Source organism: Fusarium mangiferae (genome assembly GCF_900044065.1).
Source record: "Fusarium mangiferae strain MRC7560 genome assembly, contig: FMAN_scaffold005, whole genome shotgun sequence".
NCBI lineage: Eukaryota > Fungi > Ascomycota > Sordariomycetes > Hypocreales > Nectriaceae > Fusarium > Fusarium mangiferae.
In genome coordinates this window covers 1,397,549-1,422,256 of record NW_024573925.1, presented here as the reverse complement: position 1 = coordinate 1,422,256, position 24,708 = coordinate 1,397,549, and the positions used below count along the sequence as shown (strand labels likewise).

General features: G+C 49.3%; 8 protein-coding genes across 8 annotated transcripts; 3 read left to right on the top strand and 5 right to left on the bottom strand.

Annotated features, from left to right (window-relative positions):
- Nucleotides 1–961: 961 nt before the first annotated feature.
- FMAN_07416 (uncharacterized protein) lies at nt 962–2,644 on the top strand (the record flags this gene model as incomplete). The annotated part of the gene is made up of 1 exon (XM_041831036.1): nt 962–2,644. One exon carries the CDS (start codon nt 962–964, stop codon nt 2,642–2,644), a length of 1,683 nt encoding a protein of 560 aa, XP_041681640.1.
- A 578-nt stretch (nt 2,645–3,222) lies between these two features.
- Nucleotides 3,223–5,314, bottom strand: FMAN_07415 (uncharacterized protein; the record flags this gene model as incomplete). The annotated part of the gene is made up of 5 exons (XM_041831035.1): nt 3,223–3,480; nt 3,536–4,419; nt 4,475–4,923; nt 4,981–5,121; nt 5,262–5,314. The coding sequence occupies 5 exons, from the start codon at nt 5,312–5,314 to the stop codon at nt 3,223–3,225; spliced, it is 1,785 nt and encodes a 594-aa protein (XP_041681639.1).
- Nucleotides 5,315–6,384: 1,070 nt separating this feature from the next.
- FMAN_07414 (putative heterogeneous nuclear ribonucleoprotein HRP1) lies at nt 6,385–9,344 on the top strand (the record flags this gene model as incomplete). Its single annotated transcript, XM_041831034.1, has 5 exons — nt 6,385–6,428; nt 6,504–6,818; nt 7,973–8,013; nt 8,067–8,230; nt 8,283–9,344. 5 exons carry the CDS (start codon nt 6,385–6,387, stop codon nt 9,342–9,344), a joined length of 1,626 nt encoding a protein of 541 aa, XP_041681638.1.
- A 1,018-nt stretch (nt 9,345–10,362) lies between these two features.
- Nucleotides 10,363–13,193, bottom strand: FMAN_07413 (putative ubiquitin-protein ligase; the record flags this gene model as incomplete). Its single annotated transcript, XM_041831033.1, has 7 exons — nt 10,363–10,462; nt 10,516–12,520; nt 12,581–12,717; nt 12,771–12,876; nt 12,929–12,967; nt 13,028–13,050; nt 13,171–13,193. The coding sequence occupies 7 exons, from the start codon at nt 13,191–13,193 to the stop codon at nt 10,363–10,365; spliced, it is 2,433 nt and encodes an 810-aa protein (XP_041681637.1).
- A 2,820-nt stretch (nt 13,194–16,013) lies between these two features.
- FMAN_07412 (putative RRM-type RNA binding protein) lies at nt 16,014–16,740 on the bottom strand (the record flags this gene model as incomplete). Its single annotated transcript, XM_041831032.1, has 3 exons — nt 16,014–16,260; nt 16,313–16,569; nt 16,627–16,740. The coding sequence occupies 3 exons, from the start codon at nt 16,738–16,740 to the stop codon at nt 16,014–16,016; spliced, it is 618 nt and encodes a 205-aa protein (XP_041681636.1).
- A 941-nt stretch (nt 16,741–17,681) lies between these two features.
- Nucleotides 17,682–18,413, bottom strand: FMAN_07411 (uncharacterized protein; the record flags this gene model as incomplete). The annotated part of the gene is made up of 1 exon (XM_041831031.1): nt 17,682–18,413. The coding sequence occupies one exon, from the start codon at nt 18,411–18,413 to the stop codon at nt 17,682–17,684; it is 732 nt and encodes a 243-aa protein (XP_041681635.1).
- Nucleotides 18,414–19,270: 857 nt separating this feature from the next.
- FMAN_07410 (putative ATPase component of chromatin remodeling complex (ISW1)) lies at nt 19,271–22,845 on the top strand (the record flags this gene model as incomplete). The annotated part of the gene is made up of 5 exons (XM_041831029.1): nt 19,271–19,354; nt 19,422–19,586; nt 19,643–20,323; nt 20,374–22,659; nt 22,711–22,845. The coding sequence occupies 5 exons, from the start codon at nt 19,271–19,273 to the stop codon at nt 22,843–22,845; spliced, it is 3,351 nt and encodes a 1,116-aa protein (XP_041681634.1).
- A 550-nt stretch (nt 22,846–23,395) lies between these two features.
- FMAN_07409 (putative translation initiation factor eIF3 p39 subunit) lies at nt 23,396–24,589 on the bottom strand (the record flags this gene model as incomplete). The annotated part of the gene is made up of 3 exons (XM_041831028.1): nt 23,396–23,761; nt 23,809–24,406; nt 24,540–24,589. 3 exons carry the CDS (start codon nt 24,587–24,589, stop codon nt 23,396–23,398), a joined length of 1,014 nt encoding a protein of 337 aa, XP_041681633.1.
- Nucleotides 24,590–24,708: the final 119 nt, after the last annotated feature.

Here is a 24,708-nt window from a genome sequence, read left to right as displayed (position 1 = left end):
CCCACCTGGCTCAGGAAATGTAGCATGATACATCATCTCTAGAAGCGGACTTAATATGGTGACTAACGTGCAGATGATCTGGCTAGAGTTTGAATATCCTGATAAGATACAACTTTGACCACTCGCCCTAGAAGGACAAGAACTAGAGAGAAAGTCTAGCGACGCTCCTGAGTCTCTCTATGTCCCTCGAGCCCCGGTCTCTTCAATTGACAGTACAACGACAAAGCTCCAATACTACCACCCTGGCTTTATAGCACCTTGCTCAACCTGAGTTAGCAAACTGCACAGGTGGCTCCGCAAATCTCCAAGTAACTTCTCCACGCTCCAACGCCCCCCTCCACTCAGGATCAATTCTTGGATTTGACTTGCGACTTCCCGGCGATTTCCAGTTTCCACCTCGACAGGGCAGGTACTTGTCCTGGAAATCGTTCCCGTTCCGCCTGACCTTTCTCAACACCACAACCTCAACTCACCAATTCTCACGTCACTTGTCTGATCTTACCCTTCTCTCCCTTTCCTTTCCTCTTGGTCTCTTCTGTCCCGTCTACTCCTGCTCCTACATCTCTTCCTGCGACAAAAGCCACCGCGATCCCTCGAATGCTTACCAAGAGCAACCTCGAACATATATTTCTCCGTCGCAAGTCCGAATAATATCCTGCTTAAAAATGCACCCTGGCTACGCTCTCTGAGCTTGCATTCGTTCGTCGATGCTTCGTTTTCCCGCTCCTCGGTGGCGCGCATAGACTCTCCGACTCCTCCGGCTCCTGCATTATCTCGCATCATAATCGTATCTGTGGCCATGATGTGGCCTCGGTTCAAACAATGGCTATCGAACTGGCCCTCTCGATTAGTCTTCCGCTACCTCAGCACCCTATTTCTCATATGTTTCGCTATCACCAATTATATATTATGGACCAGCAGCCAGGGCTGGGATGTGACAGAACCCAAGGGCCCAGTCACTATGGGCCCAAAACATCCAATTAAGAAGCTCATGGCAGATGCCCGCGCTCGCCATGAGAGCCTCCTTTTAAAACGAAGCCATGATCTTTATGATGCTGCTGAGCGTTATCGCGCCCGCCGAGGACGTCACCCACCACCAGGCTTCGATAAGTGGATGGAGGCTGCGCTCGCTTCCAATAGCATTGTGGTTGAGGATTATTTCGATCGTATATACAAGGATCTTGCTCCGTATTGGGCGCTTGACGCTCACACCTTAGCCAGGCGTGCATCCGCCTGGCATTGGGTCGTGAAAGTTCGCAATGGCGAGGCTACCGGTGTTGGCGATGCAACCGATCGTGTGCCATGGCTTGAACTATGGACCAACCTCGTCAAAGAGTTTGCAAAGGATTTGCCCGACGTCGACATGCCAATCAACTACATGGATGAACCTCGACTTCTTGTTCCTTTCGACGAATTATCCAAACTTGTCGATCAAGAACGCGACAATCGGCGCATTGCTCCTATGAAAGAGGTCTTCACAAAATTTAAGACTTTGTCCAAGCTCGACGACGAAAAACCTCAGCCTTACGACCCCTACTGGTACAATAGCTCAGCTAACTATTGGGAACTCGCGCGTGTGACGTGTGACCCCAACACTCCGTCACGCAATGTTCAACAAGTCTCAGACTTTAAGGCTCCTGTTGAATATCCCTCAAATTGGGACCCCGAGTACGCTTATAAAGGTTATATCAAAAACTGGACTGCCGCTCAGGACCCTTGTTTGCAACCACATCTGCGCCAAATGCACGGGAGCTTCGTTGCGCCTCTCAGTTTGTCTACTTCTACTGAATTGATCCCATTGTTTGGCGGATCCAAGCTTCCCATGAACAACGAGATCCTTATCCCTGGCGCCATGTACCTTACTGCCGACGAATTCTATTCTGGGGGGGAGAAGATGGGTCCAGCATGGCACGCCAAGAAAACCGGCGTTGTTTGGAGAGGTGATGCTTCTGGTGGTGAGCCGAGAGCTGATGTCTGGCATCGTTTCCATCGTCACCGTCTTATCCAGATGCTGAATGGCTCATATGTTGACAGTGTTGAGCATCAAGGTGTCAAGCCCAAGACATTTCAACTGCCAACTCCTGATCATTACAACAGCACCCATCGCGCCTCCAACACTATTGGTCAATGGTTGATGCAGATCTCTGATTGCGGGTTCAAGCGTCTTCTATGTGAAAAAGTTGGATGTGATCCCGTCGCTCCTTATTATCGCGAACTGAAGCATATGACCATGAAGGAGCAGTACCGCTACAAATTTTTGCCTGATACCGACGGCAATTCATTCAGCGCCCGTTTTCGTGGCTTCTTACGTTCCTCGAGCATGCCTCTCAAGGCTACTATCTATGCTGAATGGCATGACGACCGCCTTACTCCATGGGTTCACTTTGTACCCTTCGATAACACTTTCCAGGACCTTTACCCCATCCTCGAATTCTTTACAGATGAAGAAGCCGGCGGAGATACCGCCGCGCGATTTATTGCTGAGAGAGGAAGAGACTGGGCCAGCCAAGTCTTGCGTCGTGAAGATATGCGCCTGTACACTTGGCGTCTCTTGCTTGAGTGGGCTCGAGTCTGCGATGAAGACCGCGAGAAGCTTGGATTCATAAGAGACTTGATAGAGCCCAGAAAGGATTCAATACGGTAAACTGAGTTGAGTCTCGACAGCACATGTTTACAGCACACTGATCCACCACCAAACTAGATGGTTTAGGTGCTCACGTATATATTAATATTCACGGCCTGGCGTTCCGGAGTTGGATTGTTTCTCTATGAGTGGCTGGATATCTGAGATAATGTGGATGGCATACAGGGCGTTCAAGACGCTTGACTGTCTAAAAACCGTTCTATACCTTGGGAGGCAAAACCATGTAACTGAGGCATACCCCAAAACAAATGACGTTGGATGAATGAAAGATAAGGACGAGATGGAATAGAAGGGGTCCTATAATTCTTAATTCTCGACTGTAGGAAGTTGGGCTAATCCACCCTAGATAATAAATATGATACCAAACCCTATCACAAAGACACCTGCTTTGCCGAGTTTGTACAGTCAGGAACCAGATACAAGAGGCAGATGCCGGTCATAGTTTCACATACTCATTACGATGCCAATATATTGTAGCAATGCCTCATTGCTACAACTCCATGCCACGCCCGTTATGAACCAACTCCAAAAGTCGCTCCCATATGATCATTTAACCTTATACAAGACAACGGGATTCTTCACAGCTGTAGGTTGGTGACAGGTTCGCGGGCCGGTTGACCTTTGAGGTGTGCGGCAGAACCCTTGAAAAGGGACTGCCAAATGAAGGCTTCACTCAGGAGTAGCTCGATGTCCTTCTCCGTCCAATCCTTAGTAGGTAGGCATTGGAGGAACATCATGATCTCCTGAAAGTCCATGCCCAGGAGCTTATCAGACCATTTCACGAGGAAGGCCGCACACACATATAGATGGAACTCGGAAAATCCTTGCTCTTCAGCCTGACAAGTAGTTAGTTTTTTTTTTAGAGTTGCCAGCAGATAGGTGTTGACAAACCAAATAAGTGTCCCACATGCGAACTGTGTTTTTGACGCTGATCTCACGCATCAAGAGACAATTCATCCAACGGAAACTAAACTGTATGAATTCAATGCCTTCATTTTCCAAATGCTTGGACAGGTTGCTGTCTATACGTGCTGTTAAATCGCGGAGAGCAGCAACCTGGCGTTGAATCCCCGGTTGCGCCACGATATAGTGGTCCTGGATGCCATCAAGAAGCTTTGTCAGACACCAAAAGGAATCGGCCTCGACAGCGTCTAGCACGGACTTCGGGAGCTGCCCTGGGTCCATCCCAGACTCGATATCAGGGTCTCCAATATAAATACCCAAGAAGACTTGCCAAAAAGGCGTTACAAGGTCGTTGATACCCTGCACATAGCCACTGGCAGGATGTCGTACAGCCCACACATAGAGAATGCGCTCAAGTGACCGCTGCGTAGCTTCGTAGCTGTATAGCTCAATATGCGGGTTTGTCCGGGGTACATCGATGCTGATTTGGTGCCAGATGGCCTCATCCAGACCCCTTGTTCGGCCAGCTGGGGCTGTGTTGGCTGCAGTGGTCGCGGCGTTCCCTCCTCTCTCGAATGCCTGTCGTACACCATCCAAGTATTCCTTCCGTTTTCTCTCCAAGGTGGCGATCCGGCGCTCACTGTTCGCAGGAAGATAGCTAAGGAGGAGTTGCCAGGTAATGGCGCGCACCTCTTGTGGTACGCCAGACCAGGCGAGTGACCTCAAGTCAGGCAGTGAAATAGTGGAAGCTTGTAACAGCTTCTTGAACTTATTAATACGTGTAATTCGGGAGTTTATGGCATCGGCTTCCTTGGGAGTGGCATTGGCAGGAACCGTGGGATAATTGATGAGATGCAGAGCGTTGGCGGGGTCTGATAGTCATCGTCAGTACTTTTGCGACAGCGCTTTGAAGTGTGATCAGCAAACCTTTTAAGATTTCTTTATATTGAGGCCGAAGAATCTTCCCCTCACTCTTTTTGGGCATGGGATATGTGGGCGCGGGTCGCTCTATTGCGATGTCGGCACTATTTGAATATCGTCTCGCTGAGAGAGCATTCGGAGGCCCCTCTGTTGTCGGTGATAATGTACTTGATTCGGCCTTGTTCTGTGTGGCAATGCGCCGTGTTCTCCTCTTCATACTCGACAAACTTGGCAAGCCAAAGTCATCCCCATCGTCATCCTCGTAGCCCATCATGTCGTCCTCGTCTGCTTTCCAGTCATCGTTGGTATTGGAGAGAAAGTTGATATAGCTCTTGTATGGTGGTGAACCATTCTTTCCAGGCGTGGTCTTCGGCGGTGGAGAAGCTTCTTGAATCCGGATCTTAGCTGAAGAAGAAGGAGGAGGTGTTCGTGGTCGAGACGAGTTGGAGAGGTTCCTGGCAATTGCCATCAGCAAACAACACTAAGCATTGAGCAAGGTCAAGCCAACGGACAAAGAGTCAAACTTGAGCATGTCCGCATGCGAATACGAGGCACCAACAACAAGACCTGAGCCATGACCTGTGGGCGATGTGATGTTTCTCTTTGGAGTAGAGCTGTCTCGTGGTGGCGGTCTCCAAAATGGCGATACGGACCTAGTTGTATAAGCTTCAGCGCACAAGCTTGGGGGGATGGAACTCCATATCAGCGAATACATACTCTGACCGGTCTGCCTCAAGCAATCGAGCTTATATCAGCAAGTATTCAACATCTCACGACTCCTCGCTGAACGTACCGACTTGGACCATCTCCTGCGGCGGTGGGGCTGTTAGCAGAGGCGGGCGCCATTACGTCGAGTCTCGTGCGTACAGAGCAGAGAGCTTCGACACTGATAGTCACGACTTACAGATTGCGCGGGCTTCTTGCCGCTCCCAGATGACGACCACATGGTTCGCTGAAGAGGAAAAGAGGCCGTGGACAAGAGCCTTGGAAGGTATTTCACATGCTGCGATGTAACGCGACGCAATGATGTTGTGAAGTGCAAGAAAGTCAGTAGGTTGGGTTGGTTAACCTATTCTACTATGGATCGATCAAACATAATGGAAACGGGCTTAATTAGGCTGCCCTGGCTCAACCACGAGATCACCCCGCAAACAGCGCTACATGGCTTGGAAATAGCGGGTTCGGACGGGTTGATAGCGGGGGTGTCCGCTAATTGAGGGCTGTGCCTTAACCCTGTGGCCTGAACTCAGCTGCCCGGCCACGGGGTGGATTCCTCGCCCAACAGGCGGTACCTACGACCTAGCCTGGGTACGGAGTACGAATACTTCGTACAGCCCAGAGCAATTCACCAACGAGCGCATGCGGTTCGAGCCAGATTAACAAACCCTACATTTCCATGGATGTAATGCCCAAGGAACAAGGTAGGCTTCTTAACAATGGAGCTTGGAGAGTATGTAGAGGGGAATTTAGGGGTTGTAACGGAGAAGCATGAAATTGTAAGGGCAAGATGCTCTCAAATGGTAGGCAAGAGTTCGATTTTGAATATCATCTTCCAGATCTCAGTGATCCATATTAGCATTAAAAACTTGGGTTCTCGTTTGTTCGTAACTATCGGCGCTGATTTCTCATTGGTCCACTTTTGGCTTAGTCAGTACAGTCAGTTAGGCTTTAGCTCCGCGGCTCGATAGCCTAGCACCTTTCTTCACCTTCATGGTTCAGTCGCCTCCTCGTCCGTTTCTTTGACTCTTGGTTCGACTTAGCTCTCAGTATCAATTGCGCATCTGCTCTCACCTGCCCCTGTTCACCCATTACAGATTTTTAGTGTCGAGCGCGCGAAACCCGTCGGTGACTTATTTCGCGCTCCCTCAACTTTCGAACTTGTTATCAGGAACGCGCGCCAAACTTCAACTGTCGCCATGACTGAGCCCGAGAACTTCGAGGATGATCTCTTCGCCGACCTGTAAGTATCCATCGCAATATAAGCCGCGAGCATAAACACTATATGCGTCTACCTGGGATACTGACTCTTAGACAGCTACGATGACAACGACGCCGCAAAGCCAGCGTCTGCTCCCCCTGCAGCAGCCCCCCCTGCCCCAGAAGTTCAGCCTCCTACTAACATTCACAACAACGACAATGATGACCAGAACGGGATGCAACAACATCAAGAAACTGGAGGCGATGAACACATGACTCAAGATCAAGATGAAGACGATGATGATGTCGACTTCAATCTCGGTGGAGGAGGAGGATACGGCGGATCTGGTCACACAGGCCAGACTGATATGCATGACGATGCTCCGACACCTCCATACGGAACTGTACACAAGGCGAGTGCCAAAGAAGATGGGTAAGTCTACACTGTTTCTGCATTGTGATTACATTTCTTGAATCCGTTTTTGCGAGAATATCACGGTTCGCCTTGCGTGTCTACAACCCTGAATCCTCATGGCAACTGCCACGTTGCCACGTAGTAGTGGCCATCGGCTTAGCATTTGCATACATTTCGGAAGTTGGCTTGGCTAGAGAGGGTCGTGGTCAAATTAAGAAAAAGAGGTTTTGCTATCGGAGACATCAAACGGCAAAGATTCAGATTGGAAGAGTTACCATTACTCATTCAAGAGGATATGTGGATCAAGAGATATAACCAGTTTGAGGCGAGTCCGCTGCTATTGTCTATGGGCTATGAGAGGAAGAGGAGGATGTCACAATCGGTACTGGGATACGCCCTGTGGACGGACATCCTAGGATGAATCATTCGGCACTAGTCCAGACGAAAGACACTACTACTTGAGTCTTCCATAGCCCTCAGTCGCAGAGATCTTATTGAACCGACGGGAGTGGTAAACACTCTCGAGTGCTATAGCGAAATTCGCAGCGAATAGCGCTCGAGGCCAGTACCTAGCATGAGACAGAGACAGAGAGAACAGTCAAGACGATAGCACAAGACGAAATTTTATTCGACCAAGCTGATCTGGCATCTCTCATTGCAATGTCTGCGCCATACTTTCGACTGTCATGGCCGTTTGGTCAACGTTTGTCAGCCATCGTCCTTGTTATGTTGGCCTTGATGCATCCACACGCAGGGATCTTACAGAAATTGCCGCCAACATCAAGCAAGCCGAAGAAACGGGAACTTCAGATCAATCGACCTCCTGTTGGGCTGTGCCCTTCTCTGCATGCAACCATATTGCCCTGCACGACCCATTTTTTTCAAGGATACAAAGTCCTTTATCACATTGCAATCACCAAACCGCAGCCATCTGTTTTTATGCTGTATCAGGCATTCAAGTCTCGATTGCCGATTCTTTTCTCTAAGCCAGGGTTAAGCTTTCAGCAAACTATTGATTATTCGCAAACTCTCAGCCCTTTCTAAGCAAGCCACTTCGCCATCAACCTGGGTCCTGTTGTTCCACCAAGCCTAGGAGACCCGTGTTTAACAGCGTTGATATTCAGGGTGCATAAACAACTCTAAAATGAAAGTATACTGACATGTTTGTGTAGTAAAATGTTCATCGGCGGTCTCAACTGGGAAACCACCGATCGTAAGTGACAAACACACGCAGCTCTCCAAACTTGTACTAACGATTTCTGGTAGAATCATTGCGGGATTACTTCTCACAGTTTGGTGAAGTCGTTGAGTGCACAGTCATGAGAGACAGCAGTACCGGCCGGTCGCGAGGTTTTGGTTTTCTGACTTTTAAGGACGCCAAGACAGTCAATATCGTCATGGTCAAGGAGCATTTCCTTGATGGCAAGATCGTAAGTCATATGTCTTAACATGGCCAAACTCACCACTCTAATTGCGTTGCAGATCGATCCGAAACGTGCCATTCCCCGAGACGAACAAGAGAAGACTAGTAAGATCTTCGTCGGAGGCGTCAGTCAGGAAACCACCGATCAAGAATTCAAGGAATACTTTGCACAGTTCGGCCGCGTTGTAGATGCGACTCTTATGATGGACAAAGATACCGGTCGTCCACGAGGATTTGGGTTTGTGACGTTTGAAAATGAGGCTGGCGTTGATGCCTGTATCAACGTGCCACTAGAAATTCATGGAAAACCCATCGAGGTCAAGAAGGCCCAGCCTCGGGGTAACCTTCGAGAAGAGGAAGAGGCATCGCGACGCGGCAAGTTCAGAAAGGACGGTGACCAGTCAAACCAGGGCTCCATGGGCCAACAGATGGGCAACAACGGCATGACACCCCAAGTCATGGCCCAATACTTTCAACGTATGCAACAGTACTTTGCTATGATGCAGTCGCAAATGGCCATGAGCCGAGGAATGCCCATGAACCCAGCCATGTGGCAGAACATGATGCAGATGCAACAGATGCAACAACAGATGATGGGTCGAGGAGGCGGTGGTGCCAATGCTCAGAACATGATGCAGAACATGAACCCACAGATGATGCAGCAGATGCAACAAATGCAGCAACAGATGATGCAACAGCAGGGCCAGCAAGGTGGTCAAGATGCCGCTTCCGGTAGTGCTAGTCCCACTGCCTCTGCCAGCGGCGGCGGTGGTCGAGGATACGACAACAACAACTATAATCAATACCAACAAGCTCAAGGAGGTCGTCGTGGAGGCCGTGGAGGCTACGGCGGGCATGGGGGACATGGAGGTTATGGTATGGCTGGAGGAGGGGGGGCCCCTACTTCATGGGAGGGCATGTACGACGATGTTCCTCAGCCAAACTCCAACCAAGGCTCAGGTGGCTTTAATCGTGCTGGCAGCGCCAGTGCGAACTCTGACCCGCAACACGCACCACCCGCCAATGCGCCTACGGGACCCAAAAACGCCGGTAAACCTGGAGCTAATTATCGTGGTGGAGGACGGGGTGGAAACCGCGGCTTTCACCCTTACTCACGATAAAGACTCCCCATCAGATTTTGCTCGTAGCAAGAAGGGTTTGGAAGACTGTGGAACGCCGTCCGAATTCCGGCGAAGTGATGGGAAGGAGATGATGGTGTCAACCATGTATAATAATGCGGAACGGTGGTTCGTTCCGCATATATTTTGTTTTTCTTTTTTCCCCCGGTATTTTGGTTTCATTGGGCGGCTTTCCAATGCTTTTGTTCATCAAAGATGCAGCCAGGTTCGGCTGATGCAAGGGGCCCAAATAGGGGGGGTGGTCGATCTTGCAAGGGCACTGCAATAATTAGAAATCAAATAAGGCCAAAATTGGTCTATTGAGTCATATATGTGCATTCATTTTCGTAATGTTTACTGGCATAGATAGGCTCTGCCCGGCATGCGAAGGCGTTCGACATTGGTCATGAGACAGTCAAGACAAATACTTTCAGAAAACAAGGTAGCTTAGTAGGTACTAGATAGTGAAAGTGATATATGTGATAAATAGTTGAATGAAGCGCTATAAACCATGTCCTTCTTCTTAAAACTTCCAGCCCTTTCATCCTGGCTTCGGTGCTACTACCGACGTCACACGTAATACATAGCAAAGTACAGTTTCTTTTTTTTTCTCTTCGTCTGTCAAGCATCATCACATCCAACGACTCGTCTATCCCGGCGTATGCCCGGTAATTCCACAATGCCTGCTAATGCTTCCTTACGAAACAGATCACAAGGTGCGTCTGTGATAACGGCAACACTCGAGTTCTGTTGAATCGTCTATTTACTGGGCTGACAGGAAGAAGCAGTTGTCGCATCGCATGTTGAAGGCAAATTAATCCCACCAGCGCCAAACGACCCAGGTCTGTCCACTCTTGGGACTGAAGCAAATACCCAAAAGTTCGTGTATGTTAGCAAGGGTGTTCCCTATGGGGGCAGACAAAAGAAGTCGCTGTCTCGCGGAAACTACAAAACAGGAAAACTGAGTGCAGTTTGGCCCTTTCCAGTTCAATGTCCCTGCTGAAAGTAATATCGTTATCGTCTACTCTTGACCAAAGCCCATAGTTTCCTCAACCGCGATGGTAAGCTTTTGTTGAAGCATTTCTAGACTCTTGTAAGGGGGCAAGTCAAGTCGATTGAAACTGTTGATGAGTCAGTGATTTGTTCTCAGAGTCAATCGTAATAATCAACTTACCATGTGTGCGCCTTTGGCAGATTTGTGATTTCTCCAGCCTTCTCAATTGTAAATCGTCGTGGGCCGTCGCTACCTTGGAGATCCTTGAAGCCATTGACTGGGATTCGAGAAGTACCTGTAGTAAATTGGAGTAAACGGGACTTCTGCTCGCCATCCCATGAGCGTACTGTTGCCCAGAAATTCTGCACGACCTCGTCGGATTCGGTATATCCTCGATAATCGGTGTGCTTCTTCCAGTCGTCGACATCAATTTCGGCAATACCTCCAATCAAAAGCTCCAGCTCGCGCTCATCGAAGACATTAATAAGGTCCTGAGGGATAAGCTCTTGGAACCCTTCCTTGAAAGCTTGGAACTGCTCGGCGATACGTTTCTCGATGCGCCACTTGACCATGAGATCAACGTATTCCTTCTTGTTCTCATTGGTGACATCAATATTGCGGCCATCAGGGATGAGATCCTCGGTAGTCATCACTCCAAATCTCTCGTCTTCGGTCGAGAAAGTCTGCTCAAGAATCCCGCCTGATATATCGTTGTCCAGCATCCACTGCAATGATCGGTGGAAATCGGCGTCCACACCCTCCATATCGGCCAAAGCTACCGCCTTGCCAAGCATCATCTTGTATAAAGCGCCAATAAAGAAGGCGTCCAAAAATCGCCTGTGGAAGATAGCCAAGCCGACAACACGGCCGATGAACTTGAAATAGTTGAGATGCTCCGGGTTGATGCCGGAATGTGGGTTAATCTGAAGGGTGTAATTATCGTGGGCGGAGTATTCGAATAGGCAATAGAAGGGGTTGAACATTTCGTGGGAGAGAAGGAAAAAGAATTCTCGAGAGAGACCACCGTAATCCAAACCATCTTCGCCATCGAACTTGATCATAAGTCGTTTCTTCAAATCCGTTGCTGACTGGCGTGTGATCTCGGCAAAGGAGTCCTCGAAGATGTGAGATCGTCGCACCTTGATGTGGCATTGTCCACTGAGAATTCGCATGGCTGGCTGTGAGCGGAAGTAGATGAGCTTCCGTCTGAAGTCTCGCTTGTACTGAGGAACATTTTGGTCAAGAGACGATGGTAGTCGAGGATCGTCCCAAGTGGTAGTCTTGGTGTTATGATCAACAAAGTATACTCGAGCAGTGTTTGTCAAGCGCATCTCCCAACCACTGGGCAGAGGACCAAGTTGTGATACGGGTTGCTGCTGAATCTGGCCGTTCGCGTTATTCTGACCGCCATACATGCGGATATATTGTTGGCGACGTGGATCTACCCAGGTCGTTGTTCTTGTATTGTGATCAACAAAGTATGGTCGACCTTCTGGGGTCCACCGTTGCTCCCAGCCAGGTGGGAGTTCTCCCGTACCAGGGCTCGTCGCTCCAGTATGCATCACTGCGCCGCCATTAGTAGCTGGTGATGCTGATGGCTGGGGCTGCTGGGCGTGCAGCGTCGGTGAATTGGAGCCGGTTCTTTCTTCGGGCAAAGTACGGTTCTGATGTCTCTGGCGCTCAACCTGGGTAGCTGCTTCTCGGTCGTTTCGCTGTTCCTGGGCGCCAGAAGCAGTGGGTCGATTCCAGCTCGTTGTGCGGGTGTTGTGATCAACGTAGTAAGTACGGCCGAGATTGTCTTCTCGGCGCTCCCAGCCAGCCGGTAGTCGCCCCTGGGCATCCTCGAATGGGCTGAGTTGATTGCTTTGTCGAGTTTGTCCGGAAGCATTCGGTCCTGGAGCGCTGGCACCACCAACAGAGTTGATGCTGGATGGACGATGGGCCAGGTTAACTTGCGAGCCGCCCGCGCCATTTGGTCCAGAAAGTGAAGATCCTGGTCGGTTTTCCGGCGGAGGGGCGGAGAGGTTCGAAGCGTTCGACGGGCCGGTGCCGAGAGATGGTCGTGCGGTCGATGCCTGGCCACCGCGGGCTGGTGCACTGAGATTGCAGGACAGGTTAATAATAAGTTTACCGTGGACGACGAGGTTATCGGTTGATTTTTTGAGGTCTCGAGTAAGCATCTGGTCTGAAGCGCATGTCAGAAAGCTCATTCTCGTTTTCTGTTGTGGGATCAAGTAAAACTGACCATCGGCATCTGGGCTCAGCTCAGGGATGACATCTCCAACGCGAATGTTTATGACGCCTAGGAAACCCTGGTCCTTCTTCTTAAACTTCTTTTGGTCGAAAACTTGAACTGCAAGAATGCCATCTTCGTTGGTACGACTGATAATCTCGAGTTGGTTAAATTCTTTGTCTAAAGCGGCGGGGTACATTACAAGTCAAAGCTCTCGTTCCAGTATGGGTTTAGAGTTCTTTTGCTGACAGTCGTCGTTTTGGTTTGCTCCCCATTGATGGTCGCAACAGCGAAAGGGTCAGGAAAGCCTGATTCAAGTTAGCGAATAGGCCGAGCGAAGTTTCGGATTCTACTACGTACGGAAAACATCCCTCTTGTATAGGCCATCGGCGGCGATAACTTGAATGATGTCAATATGTCAAGTCGAACGGTGGGGCAGATTGATTAGCTGTAACTCACTGGTAACCCGAAGGTTGGGCCTGCTACAAGGAGCATTAGTATGTTGACCATAGTAGCAGTGAAGAGGGAGATGGGTAATGGTCAGATTGAAGGTGAAGCTGGACGCGATGCGATGGACGAAAGGCTGGGGGGAATGGACTTACTTAGAATCGGTGCGACTGGTCATGGTGTCACCTCTTGCGCAGCGCAGCGAGGGACTAAGTCACAGCGACGACAATGATAATAATCGATATTTCCGAGGTGAAAAGGTAGGAATAGGTTCAGATCCAGACAAATGCAATGAAGCCTTGTCGTGGAAGGCGTTCGCGGAACGTGATCAGTGGAGGTTGACGGGTTCACTGAAGAAAGTTGACGACGCTTGGTTTGGGGCAATGGGGGGAGGTTGAGGCTGTGCACGGGCGGCCCAAAAACCCAAGACTGAGAGGCTAAGGCCAAGACACGGACTCCCCGCTTCCAGAGCGAGAACGACAGCGGCCGGAACGGGAAGATCCAGGGTAGGAGTAGTGATCCTGAGGCTGTTGAAAGAAGCACTGCAAGATTAACCACGTTGCTGTAATGGAGTTGGTAATATTCGTGAATTAGTAACGATAAACGGTGACAGAGAAATTGACTGATCGCTACGAACTCTTTTGTGTGGGTTCAGTCTCAATACTCTCTGTCTCGTGGTTAGCGTTGATGGTGCTAGAAGGATAATCAATCGTCCCGACCTGGCCTGAGTAACTTTGGAGCCTTGTAACTCGAGTACGGTTTCATGGGCTGGGGTGCAGTCGGTGGGGGTACTCTCCTGATACCTTCGTTAATAGTCCTGCCAACTTGTTTATACAGCTGCTGTGTGCGGTAATCGTGCTACTCAAAGTCCATGCAAATGTAGAATACTACGGCCATACTTAAATCTACCCAGTAGCATTTTATTAGACACTCCACCAAGCAACGCAACAAAAGGCAGCTCCCCAAGTGCCCATATTACCAAGATTGGAGGAACCCGCCCAATGGGACGTACTCCATCAGCCAGGGAGCAAGAAAGCCTCAGTCCTCAAGATAGGGTGCTAAAATTAATCCATCACAAGTCCTCATACGCTTTTACTAAGCTTACTGATATACTCTTGTCTCTTAGAATCAAGTCCCCGTGTTTTCTTTCATCCTTGGCTAGCCCGTGTTCTTTAATCAACCCTGTATTGTGTATCCGGGCCTTTTATTGGGCTGCAGTGGAGGCCTACAGCTAGACGGCACATTATTACTTGTGTTAGTGGCTTAAAGTAACCAAGAGAGGTTCTTTTGCCTCCGCTCCTTTGAACCTTTCCTATGAAACCCGCGATCAGAGATGACCGTTCCAGAATCGACATGTGTACTTTGTTCGAAGGTATCTAACCGGTATTGCCTAAATATTGATCTCTCGCACGTTCTAGTCACTTTGCTAGGCTGAGCAATCATTTCAAAGGTGTTCAAGAGCTCCGGAATTTTGTTGCCACTTTGGCTGAGAAATTGTCAAATAATGCTTATGACATCGGCCTTCCTGGGCTGCGGAATCCACGGCTGCGCTTTACGACGTATTTCGTACAACCTCGGCAGTAAACAAAGCGACAGTGCCGCTATGGAATCATAATCTCAGTCACCTGTAGGGGTTTGTGAATGGATGTTCTAAGCCTAATTGCGGCGTACGGCTTACCGGCACAGCTTTCGTCAGGCATCGGGCGCTTAAGCAGGGTTGGGATGCCTTGCAGCTACGTCGCTGAGTTTGATGCTTGTGCTTCAAGACGGGAAACATGGAAATCAAAAGTCTGCATTTATCAGGACACAATTTGAAACATGCCCCATACACGCATGTGCCATAGGATTCAAGATGTGCCTTTGTAAATTTCTCCTTTCTAGATCCGCCCAATCTTACCATTCAGCCGTAACTTATTATTAGTTACATTACTATGTACTTGATCCAGGTGTTTACAGTATTTGCACCTCTGTGGCTAGGCAACTGCTGAGCCACTGGCAAAGCGTCAATGACACCCTTGTTGATTGCGTTGACAACACATATCCTGAACAGCATCTATAAGTTGGAGTCGTCGAGAATGACGACTCATGTCCTACCTAGCCATGCTAGTATGGGGTTACAATACCAGATTAGGTGGCTGAGCAAGAATATCAGACCTAAGCCTTATTAAAAACAGATTTAACTAGGTACATACATATTAAATAAAACGCCTGTTGCACTACACGATAGTGTGACTACAAGTCAAGAGAGCATAAAGGTCGAGCTCTAGGGTAGGGTAACCGGTGTGATGTCGTGGATTGCCCAACGTATTAGCTTATTTAGCTTGGGATCTTCAGTGAGATGTCAGATCTTCCTTTCCATATCATGCACCCTGACACTAGATTTGTCTCATTGCAATCATATATCATTCCCGCCAAATACCCAAACCTTGACACGAACCGATGTGGGGTGGTACCATGCGGGCGGCCTCACACGCATATGAAGCTCTAAGAGGAACGCGTGGCAACATGTCACTACTCTAAGCCTCCTACGAACCAACATAATCGAAGCTACTTGTAGAATCGGCACCCTAGCTCAGTTATACCTAAAATAGCTGATTAGATTGCGTTCTCGCTCCGAAACATTTCAGGAAGTTCGCACTGAGTTAAAGAGAGGAACAGACGTTGATGGATTACTGTGATTTTGCTAAGACGAAAGAAACGTCAATACCGGAACTCCTATCCCTTCCCTCAGTGTTCTTGGCTATCTGTGTGTTTTCCTGTTCCCAGATAATCGATAGTATTACACTGTTCCTTCTCTGCTAGTAAAGCACCCTTCTCCTTATTACCATAACCCTAAATTCAAAGAAAAAAATGGATGGAAACTGTTCCATCACAGGCCAACATATCCATGCGCGTAGGGGTTGTTTTCAAGCCCGTGAGATTCCTCAACTTCGATCTCGAAAGGCCTAGGTTGCTCAGATCGTCGACCATGTCCCAAGGGCAAAGTGCCTCCCTGCTCCTAGTAGGGGGCGAAACCTCGTCCGCGACCACGGTAGCCACCGCGATAGCCACCACCGCGAGGGAAGCTGCCTCGACCATGAAAGCCTCGGCCACCGCGGAACCCACCGCGACCACGTCCACGACTCATACCAGGGACATTGGTGCGCTTAGGGGTCACCTTGATGTTGCGGCCCTTGAAGACACTCTCGTTGAGGACAAGAGCCTGGGCGACCAAGCTCGGCTCGGTGAACTCGACGTATGCGTAGCTACAGAGCGATATGTTAGCAATGCTCAAAAAACTCCCGCGTGCCAACATACCCCTTCGGTTGACCTGTGAACTTGTCAAGAAGAATGGTCACTCGGTTGATGGAGCCGCAGCTCTGGAAGTGACTCTGGATATCTTCAGGCGAGGCTGAATAATCGACGTTGCCAACAAAGATACTGCGTGCATCGATGGATTCCTTGTCATCCGCAAGGTCCGCAGATTGCTGCTCCAGAGTTGCTTGCATCTCGCGAAGCTTCTTGGCCTCCTCTTCCATCTCTGCCACGCGGCGCTTCATGGCAGTGATTTCTTCCTAAGGGTGTGGCGTCAGTTTCCTTCTTAAATCCACCTCTTTGCGCGCCTAACACACCTCCTCAGCCCCTGACATCTCAGTTCCTTGCTCATGTTCATTGTCGTGCTCGCGGTCATGATCGATCTCGTGCTCGCCCGTAGGCTTCTCGTCTTGCTTGCCAGAATCCGACATGTTGACTAGTTTGAAGGAAAGCTAGTAGTCTCTTTCGCGCGCGATACTCCTACGTGAATCAGTGTTAGTAAAAGGTTGGGTGGCTGCTGAGAGAAGAGAATGAACAATGCGCAATCGTTCAAAACAGTCTTGACATCATTGTATGAAGGGGCAGAATAGTGCAACGATGGATGTCAGGAGGAAGAAGAAGAAGAAGAAGAAGAAGAAGAAGAAGAAGAAGAAGAAGAAGAAGAAGAAGAATTTACCTTTGTGGAACAAATCTTTCGCGATGCAAGTGGAAGAAGAGAAGTAACAAAAAAGGTATAAAAAAGAAAAGCGCGAAGAGGTTCAAAAGTTCGCGAACGACAAAAATGCACGATTAATGAGGTCAAGGCCGGGGTACGCAGCTACCAACTGTAGGTACCTTTCATTTAGCGCCTGCTCCGAGTCTCGGGCTGCATGAAAGTTCCTGCAAGTCAGTCCAAAACCAAGCTCTGGTGTTCCTTTGGTAAGTTTCGGACCGAAGATAACCCGGCAAGAAAGACCACAATACCTTAGGATTCTACATGTGATTAGGTTAGTAATAGGTACGAAAATCTAGCTGTTTCTCCATCATCGACTCCAGGAAGTTATAGGGCTTTCCCATGCCATGATAGAATGACAAGTCACATACAGCCATACAAGAAGTTTCGTTGGTTCAGAAGGAGTAGTTAGAGAATCATCATCATCAAATTTATCGTGTTATGAAAAATGTGGCAATCGCCAGACACAAAATGAAAACCAGACACCCCCAAATGCAATCGTTACGTCCTCCAAACGCCGCCCATGCTCTTCGCTAGTCAATGCGTCCGTCTGTAAACATGCCTCGTTCCATCCCATCCATCTAGTACCCAGTGCTCCGAGATAAATATGCTTCATGTTGTGTGTAGAGATAAAGGAAAGGTGATGATCTCGTTGGATAATCAAGCATGTCGGCCACGCTTCCCTCCCTTTTCGAAAGGATCCTTTCCGCCTAGACTGCCGAGATCGAATATTTCCTCAAAGTTCAACTTGCGCTTGCTACCAGCCCGCTGTACCAAATGTCCCGGACCCCTTGGGCAAGACCGACTCGGACCACCCGCAAGCCTAGTTTTCGTTGGTCGTGTGGGGGCAGGCACATCATCGTGAGGTCTTGAGTCAGACAGGTCCAGAGTAGCGATATTCGGGTACGGGTGTGATGACTGGAAGGTGAAGTTGTCTTGAGAAGGGACCACTATCGGCGTAGGCTGCTCGACAACAGGAGGAATACTTGGTGGTGCGGAGTCGGTTCGCGCTTGGTTCGCCGGATGAGGAGGGATAGCCGTTCGAGTGAGTTCAGGTGACGAGGCTGTTTCAGCTTTGTCGACCTCATCCTCACTCTCCGTGTTCAGAGAGCTGCTTTCACGCCCATCGAGTCTTTCTGTGGCCCATTTCCGGATCTTCCACCCTTCTCCATCACCCAGACCCATGCCCTCTTTATCCAAGAATTGTAAGAGGTCATCGAGGCAATCCTGATATCCATCGGCACGTGCCTTTGACTGTCCCGCAGCCGAGATCTTGTAGAGCTTGGTCACCGACAGGGCGGCTGCCTTGAAGACATCGAGGAGTTGTTCAGGGCTTTCTTGTTGAGCAGGCTGCTTGCCCATGCTACCAGAGACGCCCCTCATAGGCTCCATCGTGATTAAGTGACGAAGAGATGCGGGAAACTGGAAATGAAGAGTCAGATATGTTTGAAAACGTCAAGGGGGAAATCGCCTCACTTGATAGTCAGAGAGAAGTAGTTTTGGTGTCAGAAGAGGCTCCTAGATCGGAGAGAAAATGCTATGTATTCGCGGTACACCAGAGTCAGACAGGCTGGGTATGTTGCTCCTGAAGAGCTATGATCTCAAAGACAGTTGGGCAAGGTAAAGGTTGGGGTCACGAAGCGTTTGCCCAGGTCATCCACTCCAATGGAGCATGGGCAGAGCCTGATGGACGGCACTAACCGAGGGGTCGGTACCTGTAGATGTGGGGGGAACTCCAGCCACGTGACTTGATACAACTATAATCGCTTTCTAGCAACTCACCAGAATCTCTTTCAATCCTGTACTTGTACGAGTATATGAGATAGGATCAACTTAGAATAATTAACCTGTGTGTTTTCAGATTTACAGCGACTTCTTCACACAAGATCAGTAAGACAAAGTGACGTCGTTAAAAGCATCGGAATATCCTTTCTTCCCTTGCAGCATCGTGGGGCCCAATGCTATTTACAAGGGTCTATGCACGCCGCTAGCCCAGATTGGCCCCCTTCGAGGTGACCGTTTAGATTCTACCAGCCAACACCTTCTCAACAGCATTCACACTTTCTTTTCCAATCTTTCAAGCGACGTGACTGTGTTAAATACACCACATACCCCTCAAAATATACTCAAAATACGCGATAACAGCCAACAGACTACTTGAATTGACTTGTGGTTCACATTGCAAGCTATCGAAACGCGTCTTCTGGACGCCAGTCGCGTAAAGAGGTTTATCCTGAACTCGACTCGCAATGGCACCTCGCTCTCGAGCCAAAGCTGTCGATACTGACGCGTCTATGTCTGACGCGCAGGAGCATCGGCAAGAAGAAGAGATGGTGAGTTCCCATATTCACAAAATTTTGTTCGTTTGTGGGTGAGAACTTGTGCTGACGGGTTGTTAAGGAAGTTGACGAGACTCCCGACTACACTGATACCGAGAACCCTAGCACTACTGCTAGCAGCGTCGCCGGAGAGCCTACTGGGGATGGCCGTAGGCGCCGCACAGAAGTTAACCAACTTCGTCGTAGCATTTTCGGAAAGAAGCACGATCGGTTGGGCGAATCCAAGGTATGTCGCACTCCAAGAGGAGGGCATGATGCGAAACGATCTAATCGAACCTCTAGGAAGATGACACTATTCGTCGATTTCGATACCTCCTCGGCCTGACCGATCTCTTCCGCCATTTCATTGAAACAAACCCCGACCCCAAGATTCGCGATATCATGACCGAAATCGATCGACAGAATGCTGAATCTGCGCGGGGCAAGAAGGGTGCCGGAAGGCAAGGGGGCGCCACGAGCGAGCGACGTCGACGTACCGAAGCTGAAGAAGACGCCGAACTCTTGAAAGATGAGAAGCACGGCGGCTCCGCTGAGACGGTCTTCCGGGAATCGCCTCCGTTCATCCATGGCACCATGCGAGACTACCAGGTTGCCGGCCTCAATTGGCTGATTTCCCTGCACGAGAATGGTATTTCGGGTATTCTTGCCGATGAAATGGGTCTTGGAAAAACGCTGCAAACTATTTCATTTCTTGGCTACCTGCGACACATACTTGACATTACTGGACCACACTTGGTCATTGTGCCAAAGTCCACACTAGATAACTGGAAGCGAGAGTTTGCCAAATGGACACCCGAGGTCGATGTTTTGGTGCTTCAGGGTGCCAAAGATGAACGACAGACCCTTATCAACGATCGGCTTGTTGACGAAAAGTTTGATGTTTGCATTACCAGCTACGAAATGGTGCTTCGAGAGAAGGCGCATTTGAAGAAATTTGCTTGGGAATACATAATCATCGACGAAGTATGTAATTTTGGAACAATCGAGAGTTTCATCAGCTAACAATTATCCAGGCGCATCGTATCAAGAACGAAGAATCATCGCTGTCACAGGTTATCCGATTGTTCTCCTCCAGAAACCGATTACTTATCACGGGCACACCTTTACAAAACAACCTACACGAACTCTGGGCCCTTCTGAATTTCTTGCTTCCCGATGTTTTCGGCGACTCTGAAGCATTCGATCAGTGGTTCTCTGGTCAAGACCGTGATCAAGACACGGTCGTACAACAACTACACAAAGTCCTCCGCCCCTTCTTACTGCGCCGCGTGAAGAGCGACGTGGAGAAGAGTCTGTTACCCAAGAAAGAGGTCAATGTTTATCTTGGCATGTCTGAGATGCAGATTAAATGGTACCAGAAGATTCTGGAGAAAGACATTGATGCTGTTAACGGCGCCGGTGGCAAACGAGAGTCAAAAACACGACTACTCAATATCGTGATGCAGCTTCGAAAATGCTGTAACCACCCCTATCTGTTCGAAGGCGCCGAGCCAGGACCCCCTTACACAACCGATGAGCATTTGATTTACAACGCTGGCAAGATGGCAGTCCTTGACAAGCTCCTCAAGCGGCTCCAGAAGCAGGGAAGCCGCGTTCTCATCTTCTCTCAAATGAGCCGATTATTGGATATTCTCGAAGACTACTGTGTCTTCCGAGAGTACAAATATTGTCGAATCGATGGTGGTACAGCACATGAAGATCGAATTGCTGCCATTGACGAATACAACAAACCTGGCTCGGAGAAATTTGTCTTCCTCCTTACAACGCGTGCCGGTGGTCTGGGCATTAACTTGACAACTGCCGACATTGTTATTCTCTATGACAGTGATTGGAATCCTCAAGCTGATCTTCAGGCCATGGATCGAGCACATCGTATTGGTCAGACTAAGCAGGTTGTTGTATACAGATTTGTCACAGACAACGCCATCGAAGAAAAGGTTTTGGAGAGGGCTGCCCAGAAGCTACGATTAGACCAACTGGTTATCCAACAAGGCCGTGCCCAACAAGCCGCTAAAGCTGCAGCCAACAAGGATGAGCTTCTTTCCATGATCCAGCACGGTGCTGAGAAGGTCTTTCAGTCCAAGGGACCTACCGGCAATATGGCCTCCAAGGACGGCGAAGTCGGTGATGACGATATCGACGAGATCCTTGCAAAAGGCGAAAACCGAACAAAGGAGCTGAACGCAAAGTATGAGAAGCTGGGAATCGACGATCTGCAAAAGTTCACCTCGGAGTCTGCTTACGAATGGAATGGGGAGAACTTTGCCAACACAAAGAAGAACATCAACATGACCTGGATCAACCCGGCCAAGCGAGAGCGAAAGGAACAGTCATACTCAATGGATAAGTACTTCCGACAAACTATGTATCCCAACCCCAAGGCCGATGCTAAGCCAAAGGCACCCCGAGCACCAAAGCAAGTTCCTGTTCATGACTACCAATTTTACCCCCCACGCCTGCGAGATCTCCAAGATAGGGAGACTGCTTACTATCGGAAGGAAATTGGGTATAAGGTCCCTCTACCTGACGGTGACGAAGAAAATCTTGAAGAGCGAGAGGCCGAAAGAGCCCTTGACCAGCAGGAGATCGACAATGCCACGCCTTTGACTGAGGAAGAGAGGGAAGAAAAAGAGAAGTTGTCGCTACAAGGTTTTGGAGACTGGAACAAACGGGACTTTCAACAATTTGTCAATGGATCAGGCAAATACGGACGAACTGACTACGAAGGCATCTCCAACGAGATTGACAGCAAGTCAGCCCCAGAAATCAAGGCTTATGCAAAGGTCTTTTGGCAACGCTATACTGAGATCGCCGACTACCCCAAATACATCAAGACTATCGAAGATGGCGAGGAGCGGACTCGCCGTATTGGCCACCATCAAAAGCTTCTCAGAAAGAAGATGCAACAGTATCGAGTCCCTCTGCAGCAGCTCAAGATCAACTATTCTGTGTCGACTACAAACAAGAAGGTTTACACTGAAGAAGAGGACCGATTCCTTTTGGTTCTGCTTGATCGATACGGCATTGATTCGGAAGGTCTTTACGAAAAGATGCGAGACGACATTAGAGAATCACCTCTGTTCCGATTTGACTGGTTCTTTCTCAGTCGAACACCAATTGAGCTGTCTCGTCGATGCACTACTTTGATCACTACTATTGTTAAAGAGTTCGAAGACGTCCCTGCTCGTGGCTCAAACGGAGTGAATGGAAAATCCAAGCGAGAGCCTGATGATGAGAATGACGAAGATAGCATTCTTGGTATGGCGCCCGCAAAGAAGAAGGCCAAAAACGGCGTCAAGGTGAGTCAATAACTAATCTTGTGCATTGTCTATGACTAACATGTTTTGCAGAACAAGGCACTTGATAATGTCAAGTCGGTCAAGTCTAGCAAGAACAGCTCCGCCACTCCATCAAGAGCATCTAGTGTCGCCTCCACCGTATCCGCAGGAGGTTCTGCCAAGGGCAAGAAGGGTAAAAAGAAGTGAGGGAATACGGAATTGCCTTTAGTACGCTGGGTGGGCAAAGGGATAGACTTTTGGGCGTTTGGTTGCTTTGTGGACTTATATGAGAAGCCAATGTGTACGTATTTGTCTAATCTCGCATGGCAGTTTGTACCAGGGGCCAGAAAATGCATCACACGATGCCTCGACAGGTGGGAATACAGGCGTGAGAATGGCTGATAGTACAATGAAGAAAGTTACTTGAGCAGAAGAACCATCTGACTGATTGTCTGCTTGATATCTTCAACTCGACGCGCTCTGAAGTAGCGACTATGATGTTCGTGACTGCATGGTCATAAGGATATCCAAAGTCGTAGAAACGTGATCAATCGTGCATTTCGATCTTTCCTTAAATCCTGGAGAGATGGTAAGAATTACAAGCCCATTTGTCAACCTCTTATCTCCCCTTACACACCCAATTCTTTTTTTCCATCACGTCCAGCTCCCGTTTATTTTTTGCCCCATTTGAACAAAAACATTTATTTGTTTGTCCCCCAAACGCCGTACTATGCAAGCACACAGGAAAAGAACGCATCTACTGCATTCGGTTGATCCGTTCCCTCTCAACCTCGTAGTTGAAGTCGAAGTAGCCCTTGTCGAAGTGGTGAACTCGCACGTATCCGTCCTCTCCGCCGCTGGCGTAGCTCTTGCCTGTAGGGTCGGCAGCGACAGTGTTCAGAGGACCGAAGTGACCTCGCACACGACCAATCTCGTCCTCGAAGATCTTGTGATAGAAGCGAGCCTCGAACTTACCCTGACGGGCAGAAGTTCGGGTAACATCCATAGCGGCCTGACCACCACCGAGGATGACGAATTCCTTCTTGGGGGTGATAGTGGCACTGTTGAGGGGTGTGTCGGCTGTATAGGTCTTGAGGACCTCAAGATCGCGGGCAGAGATGAGCTTAGAAGATTAGTATCTGTCATAGGGGATAGTCTGATCTGACATACCTTGGCGGTCTTGTCCTTGCATGCGGTGATAAAGTAGGTACGGTCGGGAGACCACTGAAGATCGACAATGGGCTGGTTGAGTTCATGGACGGGCACGTTGTCGAGGAGATCACCGGTCTTGGCATCGTATCGGCTTACGCTACCATCCTCATGGCCAGCGATGATGTACTTGCTGAGAGCACTCCATCCCGCAACGGTGGCCTTGCTCTCGTCGCAAACAATAGTGAGAGCCTTCTCGTCGGTCTGCTCAGCGTTGAGATCGGGGTTGATGTCGATGACGACGATGTTGGAGAGGTAACCCATTCGCTTCTCGGTAACTCCCAGCAACTTGGTGGCATCTTCGTTGAACTCGACTCGCTTGACGGCGGTGGGGAACTCCCAGGTCTTGATGAGACGGCCAGTCTTGACTTCCCAGAGACGGATGGTGTTGTCGGCAGAACCGGAGGCGATCATGGTTGAGGTGGGGTTAACATCGACTGTCCAGATGGCACCGACGTGGCCGTGGTAGGTTCCAAGTCGCTCGCCGTTGTGGGAGAACCAGGCGCAGATTTGCTGATCCTTTGCGACGGAGAAGATGAGGTCGCCATCTTTGTTGAATCTGTTGAACGAGGTTAGTCGAGGGTACCGGTGAAGTTGTTCCCAGGCTTCATAGAGGTACAATATTCTCCCTCCTCTTCCTCATGGCTATAATACAGACAGATGTATAGAGACAGAACACGACTCAGACATACCTGATCTGGGTGAGCGCACGCTCGTGCCCGGCAAGAAGAATGGGCCTCATGTTGTCGATGTCTGGGGGGCACTAGGAGGGGTTGATGGCGGAGGCAGATTCGGAGCGGGTTGTTATATGGCGAGGGCTTTCGCGATGGAATTTTTGGCGGTTGTGCGTTTTGGTGGGGC